The 20,337-nt window shown below is 33.9% G+C and overlaps 1 protein-coding gene across 2 annotated transcripts in view; it reads right to left on the reverse strand.

Moving 5' to 3' along the window:
- Nucleotides 1-5,177: 5,177 nt before the first annotated feature.
- The window catches only part of LOC146995698 (uncharacterized), a 64,999-nt gene continuing 49,839 nt past the window's right edge, over nt 5,178-20,337 (reverse strand). For both annotated transcript variants that reach the window (XM_085821712.1, XM_085821713.1), the window contains one exon: nt 5,178-12,771. In XM_085821712.1, the coding sequence (XP_085677838.1) occupies nt 5,452-12,771 (7,320 nt within the window). In that variant the 3' untranslated portion in view covers nt 5,178-5,451. The remainder of the gene's footprint in view (nt 12,772-20,337) is intronic.

Consider the following 20,337-nt stretch of genomic DNA (forward strand, 5'->3'; position numbering starts at 1 on the left):
GTTAGCAAGTACAGAACTGAGAGAATAAGCCATCATCGCCAAACTGAAGGATTAGTTATGAAACATCCTCTAATTGCATATTTTCCATGCATGCATATAAAAGTAAGTTCTTAACAGGGTTCCTACACGTTTCTGCACATGGAAATTAAGTACTTTTAAGGACCATTACTGAAAAAAATTAAGGACCTATCAGCAAATGGGAGCTGAATAAATTCAATCAACTTACATCTGAACTCCGTTTTTGTAATAACCCATTAATAAAATGGATTCGTAAATAGGATGCATTCTTATTAAACATATTTTAATAAGCATAACTATAAAACAAATTTTAGAATAAAACCCACTTTATAAAATCTATCAGGTAGCATTACATATTTTACACGTATAATAGTTCGATATATTTTGAAAGTAGATTAGGGGCATTTTATTTACGTTTTACTAACAGTTAGCTTTATACTAATTCAGAAGTCAAACAACAAAAATCAGCATTATATTTTCAAATTTTCACAGGACTAGTTTCGATGGTTTTACCGAACCACCATCGTCAGCTGCAAAAGCACAAATGAACGAGATAGGATATAATGATCAGATAAGATAAAAAAGCCTGCACAGAAAATAAGCTAGTGGCGCCATCTGTTGATGAAACCAGAACTAAAACATAATTTCTTTAAAGGCCAAAGGCAAAGATGGATTGGAATTAGGATCGTTAACTAGAACAGAAAGATTTTTTTGAATGTGAAATGCCTCTAGAAAATCCAGTTCTCCAATGGAAGATGTTGATGGTTTTTGAATAACTTTGGCAGCAGAAAAATTAAAAGTGTGATTTTCGGACAAACAATGTTGGGCTAACAGAAGCTTCTGTGTTTCCTTTCTTCTAACATATGCCTCATGTTCCTTGACGCGAAATTTCAAGGCTCTCTTAGTTTGGCCAATGTAAATTAAACCACACTGGCAAGGAATCCTATAAATACCCCAGGAATTCATATCCGGAATGGGGTCCTTGAGTATGGAACTCGGAATTTTATTGATGGGAGAATAAACGACCCAAAAGTTAAATTTCTGCAAAATATGTGCAACTTGATAGCTAATTGACGGAAAGAAGGGAATGACAACAGAATTTTTATAATCTCCTAAAACAAGAGTGTGCCTTTTAGTGTGTTGAGATGAGAATTTTTGGATAGGAAAGGTGGCCAGATAGTCATCATGGATAAGAGCACTTACATCGATGGTGTCACTAAACTCTGAAATGAAGGACCATATAATCCGATCCCTAAAGATCCTGCACCTTCGGACCTGTCAAAAATAAAAACTGCTATCAAATCTTCACAAATCATTTCAAGCAACTTAAAACATTCGCTTATCCTATCTGTTGCGAATTGTGCCAGATTATATGCTCTTCCCAAAATTCATAAAAGTCGTATTCCTTTCCGCCCTATTGTATCAAATTTAGTACTGCCTCATATCCATTAGCTAAATATTTAGTTTCTAGATTTTCAACTCTATTAGACAATAACATTTACACCATAAAAAATTCAATAGAGTTTGTAAAAAAGGTTAAAAAAATTTCTCCTAGAAATTTACTCATGGTTTCTTTTGATGTAAAATCATTATTCACCAATGTTCCAATGAAGGGTACATCACGAATTTCATTTCTCTTGCATTGAAATTGACGAGTTAATTTCTCTCACTCAACTCTGTTTGAAACAAACACATTTTGTTTTCCAAAATAAATATTACAAGCTGAGGGATTAGCTATGAGAAGCCCCTCAGTCCCATCCTGGCTGATATCTACATGCATTATTATGAATCAAAATTATTTTAAACTTCCTGGTATGGTTCCGCTACGTAGACGATACTTTTACTCTGTTTGAAGGTAATAAAGGTGATTTAAACAAAGTTCTTTCAACAATGAATTCTACTGATCCTGCTATTCAGTTCACTTTTGAACTTGAGACTTGCAATTCTCTTCTGTTTCTCGACATTCTGGTCACACGTAACACATCCAACTTCAGTACTACGGTTTACCGTAAACCTTCATCGGTTTGCCTTCCACCACACTTTAAATCATGTCATTCGACTAAACAAAAGTTAGCTTTATTTTATTCCTATGTTTTCCGTGCTCTTCAAGTTTGCTCCTCCAAACTATCTTTTGGTGAACTAAATTATTTAAAACCAGTAGCTGTTGACAGGGGCTTTTCACCCAACATTATTAATCAAGCAGTTAAAAAATTCTCATCTCAACACACTCTTGCTTTAGGAGATTACAAAAATTCTGTTGTCATTACATTTCTTTCCATCAATTAGCTATAAAGTTGTACATATTTTGCAGAAATTTAACTTTTGGGTTGCTTATTCTCCCATCAATAAAATTCCGAGTTCCATACTCCAGGAGCCAATTCCGGATATGAGTTCCTGGGGTATTTATAGGATTCCTTGCCAGTGTGGTTTAATTTACATTGGCCAAACTAAGACAGCCTTAAAAATTTCACGTCAAGGAACATGAGGCATATGTTAGAAAAAAGGAAACACAGAAGTCTTCTGTTGCCCAACATTGTTGGTCCGAAAATCACACTTTCAATTTTTCTGCTGCCAAAATTATTCAAAAAACATCTTCCGTTGGAGAACTGGATTTTCTAGAGGCATTTTACAATAAAAAAATCTTTCTGTTCTAGTTAACGATCCTAATTCCAATCCATCGTTACCTTCGGCCTTTAAAGAAATTATGTTTTAGTTCTGGTTTCATTAACAGATGGCGCCACTAGCTTATTTTCTGTTTAGGCTTTCTTATCTTATCTGATCATTATATTTTAGCTTACGATGGTGGTTCGGTAAAACCATCGAAACTAGTCCAGTGAAAATTTGAAAATATAATGGTGATTTTTGTTGTTTGACTTCTGAATTAGTACCGTATTTGACGACATATAAGACGCAGTTTTTTCCCTAAATTTGGTCTCAAAAAATTTACCTGCGTCTTATACGTGAAGGACTCAGGTTACCTTTCAATACTGAATGCTATTTTTAGCCCGGATAAAGGTCTAGACACACATAACGTTTTCTACACCTGCGATAATTATTTTGCGCATGCGTGAAATATGTCGCCAAAAAGCGCCAAAGCTCGAACAACAGGTTCGACGGTCACATTACGTCTATGGAGCCTTTGCTTCTTTACAGACTTTCTTTGACTCAGCCGACGCACGTGTCGGTACTACTTCTGTATAAATGTTTTGGTATCAGTGCTTCAAACTATTTGTTTAAAAAAATACCCTGGAAAATATGACTACAGGAAACAAGAGATTAAGCTATACAATTCAGTTTAAACTAGGAGTGTTAAACTATGCCAAAGTGCATGGAAACAGAGCAGCAGCAAGGCATTTCGGTCCACCGACTAACGAAAAAATGATACGTACTTGGCGACTGAAGGAAGATCAATTGAAGACTGCTAAAAAACAAAAACATAACCTTCGATGCCCAGCTCCATCTTGGCCTGAACTTGAAAATGCCGTAAAAATGTGGGTGATAGATAAGAGGAAATCTGGGATAAGTGTTTCAACTAAAATGATAATCAATGAGGCCAAAGGATTTGCAGAAAAACATGGGAATCAGAAATTTTCAAGGTCTGAGGGCTGGTGCTATAGGTTCATGTTATCAATGCGCACAAAAACAACTATTGCACAGAAAATGCCAGCAGATTACGAAGAAAAAATATTAGCATTTCATAGGTTTGTTACAAATGCACACAAGAAAAATTCTTTTGAGCTCGGTCAAATAGGAAATATGTATGAAATTCCACTCACATTTGATGTACTATCCAACAAGACTGAGTATTAAAGGGTCTAAATCAATAACCACAGGTCATGAAAAAACCCGATATACTGTAGTTCTAACATGTTGTTCTGATGGCACAAAACTACCGCCGTTTTTCATATTCAAAAGATAAACTTCCAACGGGTGTAATTGCCGTTTGTTAATTTTCCTTAATAAAAATATGTTTGGTAATTGCATTCAATGATTGTTTATTTGGCTTTTACGAAACCTGAGAACTAAAAGAAACCTTGTATTTAAGTTATTGTGGTATGCTCTCGTGCGGACTATTGACACATTTTTTCCCCTTGTGTGTGACCTTCTAAATAAGGGTGCGTCTTATATGCCGTCAAATACAGTATTTGTTTGGCGTGTTATTGTGTTTTAGTTAGCTTTATGCTGATTTTTTTTCTTTTATGTCTCCTTTTGCCACGTACTTAGTCTAGAGGTTTAGTAAAGAGCAAGTAGATTTTATGGCAAATGGCACAAATTTTTAATTAATTACATAGCTCTTTTGCTATGAATTGTTTTGTAAACAGTGTTTTTTAGCATTTATTACCTACCTTGTTTATATTCCAGATTAAAATACTATATAATATAATAAGTCGCCAAATTGGAAAGTAATGCCACTTTATAATATGACAGCAAAAGAAAATAAAAATGTTTTATTTTAATATTATTCCTTAAATGTCATTTAAATACATTACCATTATCTTAGTTAAATTTATCAATGTTATACTGTTTCCCAAAAAATCATTGAAAAATTCCCAGCTCTCCGAATTAAAATTTTTTTATAAATATTAATCTTAAAATTGCCAAAATGTTGATAAGTCACCAAATTTAAAGCCGTTTAATAAAAGAATTCACATCCCCAAAAGCAGAAAGTTTCTTAAATACTCTTAATTAGAAAAAAATGAAATAATTTTTAAATGCTTTTGTTTGACTCCTTGCTCAGAAACTCCAGTATCCCACCCTTTACATTAGAAATAGGAACAAATTATAACCCATGAACTCATTCAAAAGATAATCATATTTGTCACTGAATTGTCAAAAATATTCTGCCATAATGATAATTCACACTCAAAACAGCAGTCGTAAAAACAAGACAGAAATTTCAGATTATTTAAAATTAAGGTCCTTAAAAAATCACAAAAAACCACCTTTAAACCTTTTAAGGACCATACGAACCCTTAAGCATAACATCGCTTTTCAATTTGAATACTCTGCAAGAATGTTGTTAAGTGAGATAATTTCCATCAATTTTAAAATAAATTAAAATTTAAATACTTTAAAAAACTAGCCTTTTTTTATAATATTAACTTTACTACAAAAATGTCTCTTAATATAATGTATACAATTCCCACTGTTAAACAAACTCAAAAAGAACATTTAATTTTTATTACTACAGTAAACAGTATTTACAATATCAAATATATATCACTTTTATTATATTCAAACAATAATATGAAATGAATTAATGGAAGTATATTAAATTAAAATATATAAAAAATGTATTTAATAAAAAATTATGCTTCAGGATTATATCTGTAGCATCAGTTGGATGCATGAAAACAAATGAAAAAACAGACAAAAATAATTGAATATTTACAATATCAATCAGCTTTCACACAGCTGGGTAACAGCACATTTTTACCACACTCTATGAAAAAGAGATCTATAATAACCTAAATTAGATGCAATTCCCGATACACCATTACTGTTTTCCTGATATTCAGTTGGATTTCCCATAAATATCATTTTTGGTACATTGTACAACAAAGGTAATATACACTCTAATTCAGTACACATACTTGTTTCATTCATTATGCAGTACTTTATATTGACATGTTTCAAAATTTTTTTTATGTCACAGGTTTGACAAGCCGAGAGTGTGGTTAGCAAAATATCACAGTTATTTAAAAAATTTTGACAGCTATCATCATTAGACCTATCAATAAAGGAATCTAACATACACTGCTTTAAACTTTTATCCTTAATTTCTTTTGCTAATATGATTAAATGACCATGAACGACGACATTTAGATTATGAGCTATTTCTGTTAAGGCACTCTCGCTTCTTGCTATTATTAAAACTTTTGAACCATATGCTTTAATACAGTTAACCATAGTGACAATTGCAAGAATTGAATCACATAATGGTGACGTTTTTACAAGAGTCAAGCAAAATGTGGATAAATTCAAACTTTTAATCAAGCCATCTATACGGTCACGAGTATCAGTAATATGTCGTGCAGGTAGCTCAAATTTCTTTACATCACAACTATGAGGATTTAAAATTGTATTGCACAAAAAAGCTCTCCTCATGTCCACTAAAGCTTCATTTTTCACAAGTACATTCGTGATATTGATAAGCATTGAAATATATAAAAGATCATTTTTTTTAATCCATCGAGAATTATCATGAGCAATATAAATTAACACTTTTCGTTTCAAACATTTATCATCAGAATACCTGTGGTGCTGAAAGCAGGGATGATTTTTATCAAACTCTGGCATATACTCTCTAGACCAAGTACCATGAACATAACCTAATATTCTTTTGTGAGAAGAAATAAATTCTAACAACATAACTCCACATTCCTTAGGATTAATTTCAGAAAAACTAAATGACGTAACTGTGTCACATGTAATGCTGATCACATTTTCTCGATTCTTTACTTCTACTGCACATATCTTCCAAACATATCTTTTCTTTTTAGTATTCACGGTTCTCCATGCACTATACATATTCTCCCATGTTTCAAGGAGCAATAAGGGAAGGTAAGTCTCATAATAACATCGATAACTATTGTATACATTGCTAACCTGACAGCATTTATTTGTTATTGGGGGTGGTTTTTTGCTTCTATCATAATCTAAAAAATAATCAGTTTTCCACATAATAATGAAGCAAATCAAATCCCAACTTCTAGAACTGGAAGATACACTGTATGAAAGAATGTTTTCAGTTGTAATATTATACCTTTGCTTTTCATTTATGATTATGCTTTCAATAGATAATTCATTAGTAGTTTCAACTGCTTCCATCTGCTCATCCTGATTTTCTGGTATATCAGTAGCAGGATTTCCAGCAAGAATGGGATTACTAGAGTTGAAAAAATCTGAGTTTATAACCAGACCACAGAATTTTTTTGCATCATCTAATGACCACTTAGCAAGAGATAAAAAATCCACTTCAGAACTTTTATTGTCATTGTTAATATTACTGTCAGGTGTTAGAATATATGATGCAATATTGTGATAGGGATTCTTAGAACATATAATTGAAGTAGCTGATGACACTGGTTCAGAATGAGCTTTATGCTGAAAGGTGTGACAGAGAGCTAATGATAAATTTTGAGAAGTATACTTCGGCTTTTCTCTGAAAGATTCTTCATCAAAGGAGTTATTATGTAAAGCTTTAGATTTTTTCCATTCTTGAGATGTTTCAAGTTCAGCTTTACGTTTACCACAGTATTTAACATCAAGTTCCCCTTGACTTTGAAACATGTTAATAGCAAGACTTGATCGTTGAATAGAATTACTGTCAACTGCTGAAATACCATCCGCATTGCTTGCTTTAGATATGGGTACAAAGGAACTTCCTTTGCTTCTGTAAGAATGAATTGGAACTACAGAAACCGGGGTTATAATCTGCACTGGCTGTTGATTTAGCTGCTGGACAGGTTCAACTTGATTTTGAGAAAAGATATTAGTAGTGCTAAATTTCTGAATGGAATTACTGTCACTGACTTCCAATGCAGCTTCACTGTCAATTTTTAATTCAGGTGTGGAAAAAATTTCTTTGCTATAATCAGAAGAAACTGAAGTAGTAGATAGAGAAGCTAAACTATGCATTGGCTGATGGCTTTCAGACGATTCCTTCGGTATCACAGATTTTAAGATTTTTCTCAAAAAATCTTTATCAATTCCTTCAACACAATTTTTTTTATTATTCTGCAATTCTTCACTAGAAACTTCACTATTAATCACAAGATCCTTACCTTTTTTGACACTTTCTCTATTTTGAATAAGGCCATAAATATTTTTATTTGAACAAACTTCAGGAATTTTATCCATTGGATCTTCATTGGAGTTAGTAACACCTATTAAATCATTACTAGGAAATGTTGAAAAGTTGCCACGAATACTTTTATATTCATTTTCTTTTACGAAATTCTGTTTTTCAGTACTAAGACAAAGTCTTTTGGATGAAGATTCTTCGACAGTACATCCAGTAGAAGCTCTACGCTTATCAGCTTTTTTATTACAAAAACCGTCACCAACCAGACACTCATCATTTAATGCCTGTTGCTTTAGGTTATCACATATGTACTCGGCCATGGGTTGTAAAGAAAATCCACATTTGTTACTAGTTGAGATCAATCGGTTACTATGAGTGGTGGGAAGTTCTGTACTTGGAAGATTATGTTTGTCATCTTTTAACTTCGCTTCAAAATTAAAGTTCACACGGCGATGTTGAACAACTTCCTCAGTTTCTGAGAGATTTTTTTCAACTGCACGATCTTGCAAAATTAAATTCTTCACTGCTAAATGATCTTTGTTTTCTAAAAATTCCATCGCTTTTAGAACTTCTGAAACATCAAAAAGATAGCCAAAAAATGTATTTTTTTCTACAGAAGAAAAATCATACCCAAGGTTATCAAAAGCACTGGCACCAAGCTTATCATTTGTACCGGCACTGGTATCCTCAAACAAATTATTTGAATAACAAAAGTCTGATGCCTTTACATCATTAGAAGGAGTTTCAGCAGGCTTCTCTGAATTCTCGATAACTTCGGATATATTTTCCTCCTGCCTAGCTTTATCTGCAACAACATTTGCAGTTGATGCACATTCCAATTCTGCATCACCAGAAACCTGTCTCTCTTCCATATGATAAGGGTTTTGCTCAGGTGCATCTTTAAATGAGAACTTATTAAAGCAGTCAATAGAATTAGTATTATTCAATTTATTACCTTCTCTTGCTTCCGAATTCACAGGAAATTTTGATCCTAGGATAAATATTTGATTGCTAGGATTAAAAAATTTATCATTCTGCTCTATATTTCTTTTGGTTTTTGTCATTTCAAAAAAGGCAGGATGAACCGAACAAACTGAAGCATTTTTCCTTTTTAGACAAAGATCTGGATAGCTAATGGAAAAAGGTGAAAGATTCTCCCCTGAGTTACTTAAGCAATCTTTTCCCTCAGTGCTGACAATAGTTTTATCTTTATTTACATGAATCTCTTCCACTTGATTTTTTGTAATCATATATTCTGCCTCAGCCCCTACATAGGGACTTGTACATAATGAATCTTTTTTAATAGCTACATTATGGCACTGAAGTATATTACTAGAAGTAGCTATATTGGTAAGTGACACAGATGACGAAGAAATGTTATCAACGGGAAACTGCTTTACTTGATCATTAGTTTTTGAAGATTTTACATTATGTTCAGTACTTCTTTCAATTCCTATAGCTTCAGCTTGTTTTGTTATATCTGATGTTTTAGAAGTATCTTCATTTTTTACAAAGAGATTTTGGCAGTTAATGGTAACAAGTGGAACATTTTCTCCTGAGCTATTTAAGCAATCTTTTCCCTTAGTACTGCCCACAACAGTTTTATCTTCATTTATAGAAGTATTTTGTACTTGATCTTTTGCAACAGCAGATTCTGCCTCAGACCCTACAAATGTACTTGGACTTAATGGCTCTTTTTTAATATCTACATTCTGGTACTGAAATGCATTAGTTGAAGTTGATTCTTCAAGACTGTTAAATGATGAAGAAATTCTATTCACAGGAAGCTGCTCTAGTTGATCACTAGGATTCAAAGATTTTAGTTTATGTCCAGTAATTCTTTCAATTCCTGTAGCTTCAGCTTGTTTTGTTATATCTGATGTTTTACAAGTATCTTCACTTTTTACAAAGAGATTTTGGAAGTTAATGAGTGGAACATTTTCCCCTGAGATATTTAAGCAATCTTTTTCCTTAGTACTGCCCACAACAGTTTTATCTTGATTTATAGGAGTATCTTGCACTTGATGTTTTGTAACAGCAGATTCTGCCTCAGACTCTACAAAAGTACTTGGACTTAATGGCTCCTTTTTAATATCTACATTCTGGTACTGAAATGAAATAGTTGAAGTTGATTCTTCAACACTGTTAAATGACGAAGAAATGTTATTCACAGGAAGCTGCTCTAGTTGATCACTACCATTCGAAGATTTTAGATTATGTCCAGTATTTTTTTCAATTCCTGTAGCTTCAGCTTGTTTTGTTATATGTGATGTTTTAGAAGTATCTTCATTTTTTACAAAGAGATTTTGGAAGTTTCTGGCAACAAGTGGAACATTTTCTCCTGAGCTATTTAAGCAATCTTTTTCCTTAGTGCTGTACACAGCAGTTTTACCTCTATTTACAGGAGTATCTTGAACTTTTGCAACAGCAGATTCTGCCTCAGCCCCTACAAAAGTACTTAATGGCTCTTTTTTAATATCTATATTCTGGTACTGAAATGCATTAGTTGAAGTTGATTCTTCAAGACTGTTAAATGATGAAGAAATTCTATTCACAGGAAGCTGCTCTAGTTGATCACTAGGATTCAAAGATTTTAGTTTATGTCCAGTAATTCTTTCAATTCCTGTAGCTTCAGCTTGTTTTGTTATATCTGATGTTTTACAAGTATCTTCACTTTTTACAAAGAGATTTTGGAAGTTAATGAGTGGAACATTTTCCCCTGAGATATTTAAGCAATCTTTTTCCTTAGTACTGCCCACAACAGTTTTATCTTGATTTATAGGAGTATCTTGCACTTGATGTTTTGTAACAGCAGATTCTGCCTCAGACTCTACAAAAGTACTTGGACTTAATGGCTCCTTTTTAATATCTACATTCTGGTACTGAAATGAAATAGTTGAAGTTGATTCTTCAACACTGTTAAATGACGAAGAAATGTTATTCACAGGAAGCTGCTCTAGTTGATCACTACCATTCGAAGATTTTAGATTATGTCCAGTATTTTTTTCAATTCCTGTAGCTTCAGCTTGTTTTGTTATATGTGATGTTTTAGAAGTATCTTCATTTTTTACAAAGAGATTTTGGAAGTTTCTGGCAACAAGTGGAACATTTTCTCCTGAGCTATTTAAGCAATCTTTTTCCTTAGTGCTGTACACAGCAGTTTTACCTCTATTTACAGGAGTATCTTGAACTTTTGCAACAGCAGATTCTGCCTCAGCCCCTACAAAAGTACTTAATGGCTCTTTTTTAATATCTATATTCTGGTACTGAAATGCATTAGTTGAAGTTGATTCTTCAAGATTTTTAAATGATGAAGAAATACTATTCACAGGAAGCTGCTCTAGTTGATCACTACGATTCGAAGATTTTAGACTATGTCCAGTATTTCTTTCAATTCCTATAGCTTCAGCTTGTTTCATTATATCTGATGCTTTAGTAGTATCTTCACTTTTCACAAAGAGATTTTGGAAGTTAATGAGTGGAACATTTTCTCCTGAGATATTTAAGCAATCTTTTTCCTTAGTACTGCCCACAACAGTTTTATCTTGATTTATAGGAGTATCTTGCACTTGATGTTTTGTAACAGCAGATTCTGCCTCAGACTGAAATGCATTAGCTGAAGTACCTTCTTCAACAGTGTTAAATGATGAAGTAACGTTATTCACGGATAACTGCTTTAGTTCATCACTACGATTTGAAGATTTCACATTATGTCCAGTATTTCTTTCATATTCTATAGCTTCAGTTCGTTTGGTACCATCTGGTCTTTTTGAAGTATCTTCATTTTCTACAGAGAGATTTTGGAAGTTAATGGTAACAGGTGAAACATTTTCCACTGAGCTATTTAAGCAATCTTTTACCTTATTGCAGTATGCAACTGTTTTATCTTTATTTATAGGAATACCTTGATGTTTTGTAACAGAAGATTCTGCCTCAGCCCCTACAAAAGTACTTGGACTTAATGTGTCTTTTTTAATACCTATATTCTGAAGTGCATTAGTAGAAGTAGCTTCTCCAACACTGGTACGTGACACAGATGACGAAGAAATGTTATCCACAGGAAACTGTTTTACTTGATCACTAGTATTTGAGGATTTTACATTATGTCCAGTATTTCTTTCATTTGCTATAGCACCAGCTAGTTTCGTTATATCTGGTCTTTTAGAACTATCTTTATTTTTTACAATGAGATTTGGAATGTTAATGGCAAGAGGTGAAACATTTTCCACTGAGCTATTTAAGCAATCTTTTTCCTTAGTGCTGTACACAACAGTTTTATCTTTATTTACAGGAGTATTTTGTACTTGATCTTTTGCAACAGCAGATTCTGCTTCATTAGAAACTAAGGCAGAACGCACTACAAAAGCTTTTACACTTAATGGCTCTTTTTTAGTAGTTGCATTCAGGTAGTGAAATGCATTAGTTGAAGTACCTTCTCCAACATTGTTAAATGATATAGATGATGAAGAGATGTTATTTACAGGAAACTGCTTAACCTGATCACTAGGATTCGATGATTTTTCATTGTGCGCTATATTTCTTTTGTTTTCTGTAGCTTCAATTCTTTTTGCCTTTCCTGAAGCACCTTCATTTTCTATATAAAAATTCTGGCAACTAACTGCATTTTCCCTTGAAGTAGTCAAGTAATCCTCTTTAGCAGTATTGAATACAAAAGGCTCATTCTTATTTAGAGAGCACTCTGGTCCTTGATCATCAGCAATCAAAAGTTCTTGCAGCAAGGCTTCTGACTCAGCTTCCGAAAAATCTTGCCAATTTGACACATTATTATCATTTTTTTCAATTTCTACAATGCTTTCAAATGCAGTTTGTCCAATAACCTCTATTGAGGGCTGTTTTATAGAAAAAACATTTTCTGAAATTGAACCACTGGCATTTCGAGTAGACACGTTAGACATTGCAGTCGTGCTCACAAGAAAGATTCCCATCTAGAAAGAAAAGAAAATATCAGTGCATGATAAAAATTACACAGTTACTACAAACATACAATAAAGTTTAACTTGATTCAATTCCAAAAGTGAACTGGAACTGAATTTGTAACATAAAATTTGTATTCACTCTTTGTTACCATCAAAAGTATACTGTCCATATAATGAATCCTGAACAAAAAAAAAAAAAAAAAAAAAGACAGTTTCTCAAATAACTTCATCTGAAACTAGTCAACAAATGTCAGCAACTACTGGATGCAGGGGATTGATAACCCCAAATTGATTCTTCAATACAGAAATGACACTTTTGCTAGAAAATAAAATTACTGATTTAGAGGTTCCTAAAGGTATTAATTTCTATAACTTATCTCCCTCAATGCTCTACAATTACGCTGCAAATCACAAGTTTTGAATTTGATATTAAGAAGAAAACTTGTAATTTATGTTTTTTTGAAACATGAAGGTAACATTTCCATTCTTTAACACTTTATCCATGATTCTAGACCTGAATGAGGAACTTAACCCCTTCCTTTTTGCTCCCGTTGAAATTATGGTGTAAGTTTCACACTCTATTTCTTACACCTGCTCTATGTCTGGCTGGAATGTTCAAAAGAAACACCTCAAAAAGATTAAAAACAATTCATTTCTTAACTCTCATTGTTCTTAACCCCTTCCTTTTTGCTCCCGTTGAAATTACAGTGTGAAATTTCACACTCTATTTCTTGTGCCAGCTCTATGTCTGGGCTGGAGTGTTCAAAGGAAACACCCCAAAAAGATTAAAAACAATTCATTTCTTAACTCTCATTGTTGGTTTTTTCTGAAAAATTTATTTTTCTTGGTTTCAAGTTAAACAAATTCCAAAAATTAAAGATGACTACATATATTGTTATTAAATTTATTTTTGAATAATTTTCTTGAATTAAAAAAATAGGCACTTTTTTATTAAACTGTTTTCTGGAAAATTATATGATTATCCTGGAAATATGCACTTTTTGACACTTATTAAACACAAAGTATTATCACACACAATGACACTACAGCTTTCAAACTTATATCATGGCAGGCAGAAGGTACCAGCTATCCAATGGTATGTTGATTGTGGCTGGATGAACGGATAAAGCGGAGATATTTCTATAAAAACGCTACTAAATAGCACTTCCTTGCTCTGTTATCTATGGCGATCGCTTAGACAATGACTTTAAAAGATCATTACTCTGTATTTATTGGACGAAATAACATGAACCAACATCAAATTCAAGCTCTCAGCAATACCTTTTTGCTGATATAAGAAAAATGCACTATTGCATTAAATGATGACATTTTGTCCACATTAAAATTGGAGCTCGCTACGGCATGCATGCATTCACTTCAGTGGGGACGTCACTGACAACAGTGACAATGTTAACCCCTTCGCACCGACTGTCACGTATACGTGCCAACAACGAATACACTTACCTACTGGCCGACACACAGGCGTGCCAGAGCATGATTGCGTTTACTACCGACTGTCACGTATTTGTGCCAGTACCCTGGAACGTTTTTCAAACTATAATTTATGCCACAAGATGGCACTGTATGTCCATATGGTTTCAGATACACGTACATTAGACCTTCTACTCGAAATGAGAGAAGCATGACTCACATACACGTGTTTTTGATTATATAAACAAACGGGGAACTAAATGTTTCCGAATGGCATGATTTATGACGTCTCTTTAAATCGTACTTTATTCGTACGTGGTAGTTGTTTATTGTAAGTAGAAGTTTTATATGCACTAAAGCGTTGAGTATTTCGGTTTACAGTTAAGTTTTTAGAAAATAATTAGATCTTGTTAGACGTGAAGTCTTTCTGTTTTTACCGTTTCAATGTCGAAGCGTCGAAAATGTTTAACAGAGCATGAAATAGCAGAAATGATGCAAAATATTTCAGATATTGATTCTGAAAGATTAACTGAAAGACATTTTCCAAAACTTTGTTCAGAAGAGACTGATATGAAAATGAGACGACGATGCTTCGTTTGTTCACATTCCCGGAAAAATCCTCCAAAACGGCAAATGAGTTATTACGAGTTCAAGGAATGTAATGTAGGACTGCGTGTAGATCCCTGTTTTCAAATTTTTCATACGAAAAGAGAATTTTAAGTAATATATTTAGTTTTCAGATGTATAATGTTAAAAGTCATAAAATGGTGAGTAATTAAAATAAAATGTGTAAAATATGCATTTAAACAAGAAATAAGGTAATTAAAGTATATATATAAAAATATCTATAAAGCATAAACCGTTTAAATACTCTATAGAGCATTATTAAACAATGCGTTGATACTTCGGAAATTTCATGGATTTAGGCTTAGTAGCAAAAAAGCCCCCAGCCCTGGAGAGACGCTCGCGGAAGACACTGCCGGCTTCCGTGATAAGCGCGCGTTTTCGCTACCCGGCTCGAAGGGGTTAAATCATCAGTTCTTCATCAGAGTAAACATATTCATGTAGAAGACTAAGTAAATTTAATTCACAGCCCTCAGGTTCAGGCCAATCAATTAATCACCAGCTTGAAGTAAAGTATCAAGAATCATAGCTTACATTTTAGTGTACACTCACTTCCAAAAGTTAAGCACGAAGAGGAAAATGCTAATTTCCGGAAGCCAATCAGAATTGAAGAGGATGCAATTCGCTGCAGAGGTAGATGAAAATATGTTAGGTAACAGCCAATCGCGCTTTCATGTCAAGAAATATGCAAAAAAGGCAGTCTTATACGCCAGCTTTATGTAGGGTTACAGAAGTTGATTGCAAGTGCTGATAGAAGGTGTTTAAAACTTTTGTACAATTTGTTTTCAAGACATACGCGTTTCTATGACTTCAAAAAGACGAATGGAAGATTCTGAGCACTGGCATGTTGTGGGGCGCATCGAAGCAGGACAGTCAATCACAGATGTTGCTATTTTCTTCGGCGTTCATCATTCTGTAATTTCACGTTTATGAGAACAATTCCAAACCACACAGACAGTTGTCCAATGGCCCATGGCTGGTCGTCCAAGGATCACACACCCCCACCCCCGCGAAAGATCGATATATCGCTATTGTAGCCAAGCGGAATCGCAGAGCGACCTCCACACGTGTGACATCTATAGTTACAGCGCCCATTGGTAAGGCGATATCTACAGCTACTGTACGGCGAAGTTTACATATGAATGGACTGTATGCCTGGGTACCTCAAGTTTGTGTTCTTTTATCCATCCAATCAAGAGGGGCACGATTACAGTGATGTCAATTGGAATGTGTCTGACTGGGGCAATGTCATGTTTACTGATGAGTCAAGATTTGCTCTGGAGTTAGATGACAAGTGTACAGTCAAAAGTCGTTAATCCGGACTCATCGGGACTTCGGCGATTCCGGATTATAGATCATCAGTTTAAATCTCGTAAGATGGCATGCAGAAATTCTAAAATTAAAAATATGAAACCGTAATTTATGAAATAAAGAACAATTATGATCTAAAGGGTATCAAAATTTGCAAAAAGAAAAAGTTTAATATTTATTTGTTTACTTAAATAAACATTTCTTTCAATGTAAGTTGTTTAAGTTTTGCTTCGTTTCATGTGATAATACTTTCTCTTTAATTCTATTAAACAGACATAATTTCTTGTTCAGTTACAAAGTTCCGCTGTTCAAGTCCAATAATTGCTGTGTCAAGAACACCGACTAATTTGTCAATTGAAATTTTTTCGTTTTTAATCACCTCTGTCACTTTTCTTCGCTATCGGAAGCAAATTATAATGACGAGGAACTTGTTTTAAATCATATCAAAGACGGAGCATATCGAGATGAAATACTACATTTGGTATGGAATTATAAGCCAAATAAAATAAAAACATCTGATCTTCAATTATAAGCCAAATAAAATAAAAACATCTGCACTGAAGATAAGGATAGTGCTGACAGATCAACTTCCAATTCATTACGCGCCCGCCACGGCGTTCCCCCCACCGAGCAGCGTGAAATTGATAAACAGATTTCGGATTTCAAAACATACTTTCGCTTTAGATCCTTTACATATTAACAAATATATATCGAAAATTCTATTTGATATAATCGAAAGTTTAAGCTTACTTTTATAAAATTGCTCTTACAGTCTGCAAAAAATAATAAGCCGGATCCAATTCAAAAATTAAGGAACAACGCAATCATCAACATTAACTGAAATAGATAATTAGATAATTTTAGCTTATACATCCATTATACATAAAACGCGCACGCGAAAACGTATTCTGCACTTGCGCACACTCATATGCGCAGTCGTAAAAGGTCTTACGCGCACGCGTAAACGCCTATGCGCATGTGTCAAAATGCGCATGTGTCAAAGCGGCGCATGCGCAGAAAGTTTTTAGTTTTGAGGTCCGGATTATAGATCATTCCGAATTATGGGTGTCCAAATTAACGACTTTTGACTGTATAAGGATATGACATACAAATCAAACACACAATCAGTTCCAAAACATCACGCATTCCGAGGCGGAAGCATTATGGTGTGGGCAGGGATTTCATTAGGATACCATACCGACCTGCACATCTTTAAACGGGGTTCTTTGATGGCTGTCCGGTATCAAGATGAAGTCCTAGAACCCACTGTTAGATTGAACGCTGCAGTAGTTGGCCCTACTTTTGTTTTAATGGATGATAACGCACGTCCCCAATAATATTCGCCCAACTTTAATCCCATTGAAAATCTTTGGGATGCTCTTGGCCATGCTGTATCTTCACGTTTTCCACCTTCAGCCACACTTATTGAGCTGGAAACTGCTCTACAAGAAGAATGGCGATTGCTTAACCCATTAGCTGCCGGTGTTGCATTGACGCAATGGTAAAAATAAATGCGTATATACATATAACTACCTAAGATGTTTTGTACCAGCAGATATTTTGTGTAGGGAATAGTATGAAGATTATTTCTGTAAAAAATATTTGACTTCAACAATCATTCTGTTTATAATAATTAATCTCATACTTTAACCAAAATTTTAGCAAAAGTTTCAACTGCGTATTTTTACCGAAAATATTTAATGAAAGAATCGCAGTCTTTATAAGTGATCTATTTTTAGTAGGTCACCGTTTATCAGAACATTACATCAATCAGATGTTTATATTTGTGTTGGGAAGGAAAGGAAAACAGGTGTTGCGCTGACACAATGTCAACAGGAAATGGGTAAGCTCCTTTTTTACTCATTCCTTTCGATGTTCTGGTTCATGTTCTAGCTGCTTTAAAAATGCCTATAACGAGGTATCTTACATTAGAAATAGCCCTTCAAAGAGTTTTTTAATGAAGAAACAGATGATGATAATGTTAATAATGACCAGAATGAAACTGATGTTGTTGTTTCCCCAGAAATTGCAGAAGCTACTGATGAAGAAGAGAATGACAATGTTTTAAATAATGATAATGATATTTTAAAATGATATTGCTGGGAAAGTTGAAATTCACGTAAGAAGTACGTTTCAGCCTTCTAAAATCAGTGGTAGTCATAAGAAAATCTTTAAAAAGCAGAAAACTGAAAACTTGAAATGGATAAAAAAGGAACCGTGAGTTATGTCTTAGGAAGAAAATAAAGAAAGAGATAGAAGAGAACTATAAAAGACAAAATACAAGGTAAAATTACTGGAGAGATTTTCGATTTTCTGTCTTGTATAGACATTTACTCTCTTCTTGTTGAACGGACAAATATTGGGTTGGCAACTAAGTAATTGCGGATTTCACTCATAGATGGCTTCAGTTGAAATTTTAGGGTTGCATATGTAGTACAAATGTAAAACACATTTTGTTATTTGATAGTTGGCAATTCAGCTGTCAATCAGTAAAAAAAAGTTTTTTCGATCGGTTGCGTAGTTTTCGGTTGGCGTTTGTTGAAAAATGGAAAATCAAAAGGAACATTTTCATCATATTTTGCTTTTTTATTTATGGAAAAACGCATCGCAAGGTCATAAAAAGTTATGTGCTGTTTATGGTGACAAAGCCTTAAAAGAACGGCAGTGTCAAAATTGGTTTGCCAAATTTCGTTCTGGTGATTTTTCACTCAAAGATGAAAAACGCTCTGGTCGGGTCGTCCAGTTGAAGTCGATAACGACCTAATCAAAGCAATAATCGATTCGGATCGTCACAGCAATACACGTGAAATTGCAGAGAAGCTTCATGTATCACATACATGCATTGAAAATCACTTAAAACAACTTGGCTATGTTCAAAAACTCGATACATGGGTTCCTCACGAACTGAAAGAAACGAATTTAATGCAACACATTAACAGCTGCGATTTGCTAAAGAAACGTAATGAAAACGATCCATTTTTAAAACAACTGATATCTGGCGATGAAAAATGGGTTGTTTACAATATCAAGCAGAAAAGATCGTGGAGCAGGCCAGGTGAACCAACTCAAACAACATCAAAAGCTGATATTCATCAAAAGAAGGTTTTGTTATCAGTTTGGTGGGATTACAAAGGAATTGTCTACTTTGAACTCTTACCACCCAACCGAACGATCAATTCTGATTTCTACATTGAACAACTAACGAAACTAAACAATGCAGCTGAAGAAAAGCGGCCAGAATTGACAAATCGAAAAGGTGTTGTATTCCATCACGACAATGCAAGCCACACACATCTTTGGTCACTCGGCAAAAATTTTTGGAGCTTGGTTGGGATGTTGTGCCACATCCACCATATAGTCCTGACCTTGCACCATCTGATTACTTTTTGTTTCGATCTTTACAAAACTCCTTGAATGGTAAAAATGTCAATAATAATGATGATGTCAAATCGTACCTGATTTAGATTTTTGCTAATAAAAACCAGAAGTTTTATGAACGTGGAATTATGATGCTGTCTGAAAGACGGCAAAAGGTCATTGATCAAAATGGGCAATACATTACAGAATAAAGTTATTTAGTTCCATGAAAAAATTGTCTTTGATTTTCTAAAAAACATCCGCAATTACTTAGTTGCCAACCCAATATATATGCTCAGCAAAAAAAAAAAAAAAAAAAACTCCCAAAATTTATTGCATCTGAAGCCTATATGGAAAGATTTATTGGAATATTATTGCTTACGGGATATTCTTTAACTCAAGAAATGTATTGGTCACTTGATAAGGACATTTCTGTTTCTAATGTACGAGAATCGATATCATGTTTGCAGTACAGGAATATGAAGCACAATTTGCATTTAGCTGAGAATAGTCAAATTGACAATACTGATAAATTATATAAGGTAAGACCGTAACTAAACTTACTAAGTATCACGACTTTCTACTACTGGAAACAGAAAGTGTCTTTCAGATTTCAGACGCGAGATTATTCCTTTTGCAAACTCCTGTTGAGAGGGAAGACCTAGTAAATTCAGCATTAAAAAAAACCACTGCATGGAGATGGTAGACTTTTTATCATAAAATCCGATGATAACAAAAGACTTTGTTGTAAACAGTGCCATAGCCAGACTGTTCATAGATGCAAAGTATATAATGTAGCTTTACATCATCATTGTAATCAAGCTGTTCATGCTTAAATCTTTCAAATGAAAT

The sequence above is a fragment of the Stegodyphus dumicola genome, chromosome 8 (genome assembly GCF_044657685.1).
Source record: "Stegodyphus dumicola isolate Sdum_Otavi_A_Nest chromosome 8, ASM4465768v1".
Lineage (NCBI taxonomy): Eukaryota > Metazoa > Arthropoda > Arachnida > Araneae > Eresidae > Stegodyphus > Stegodyphus dumicola.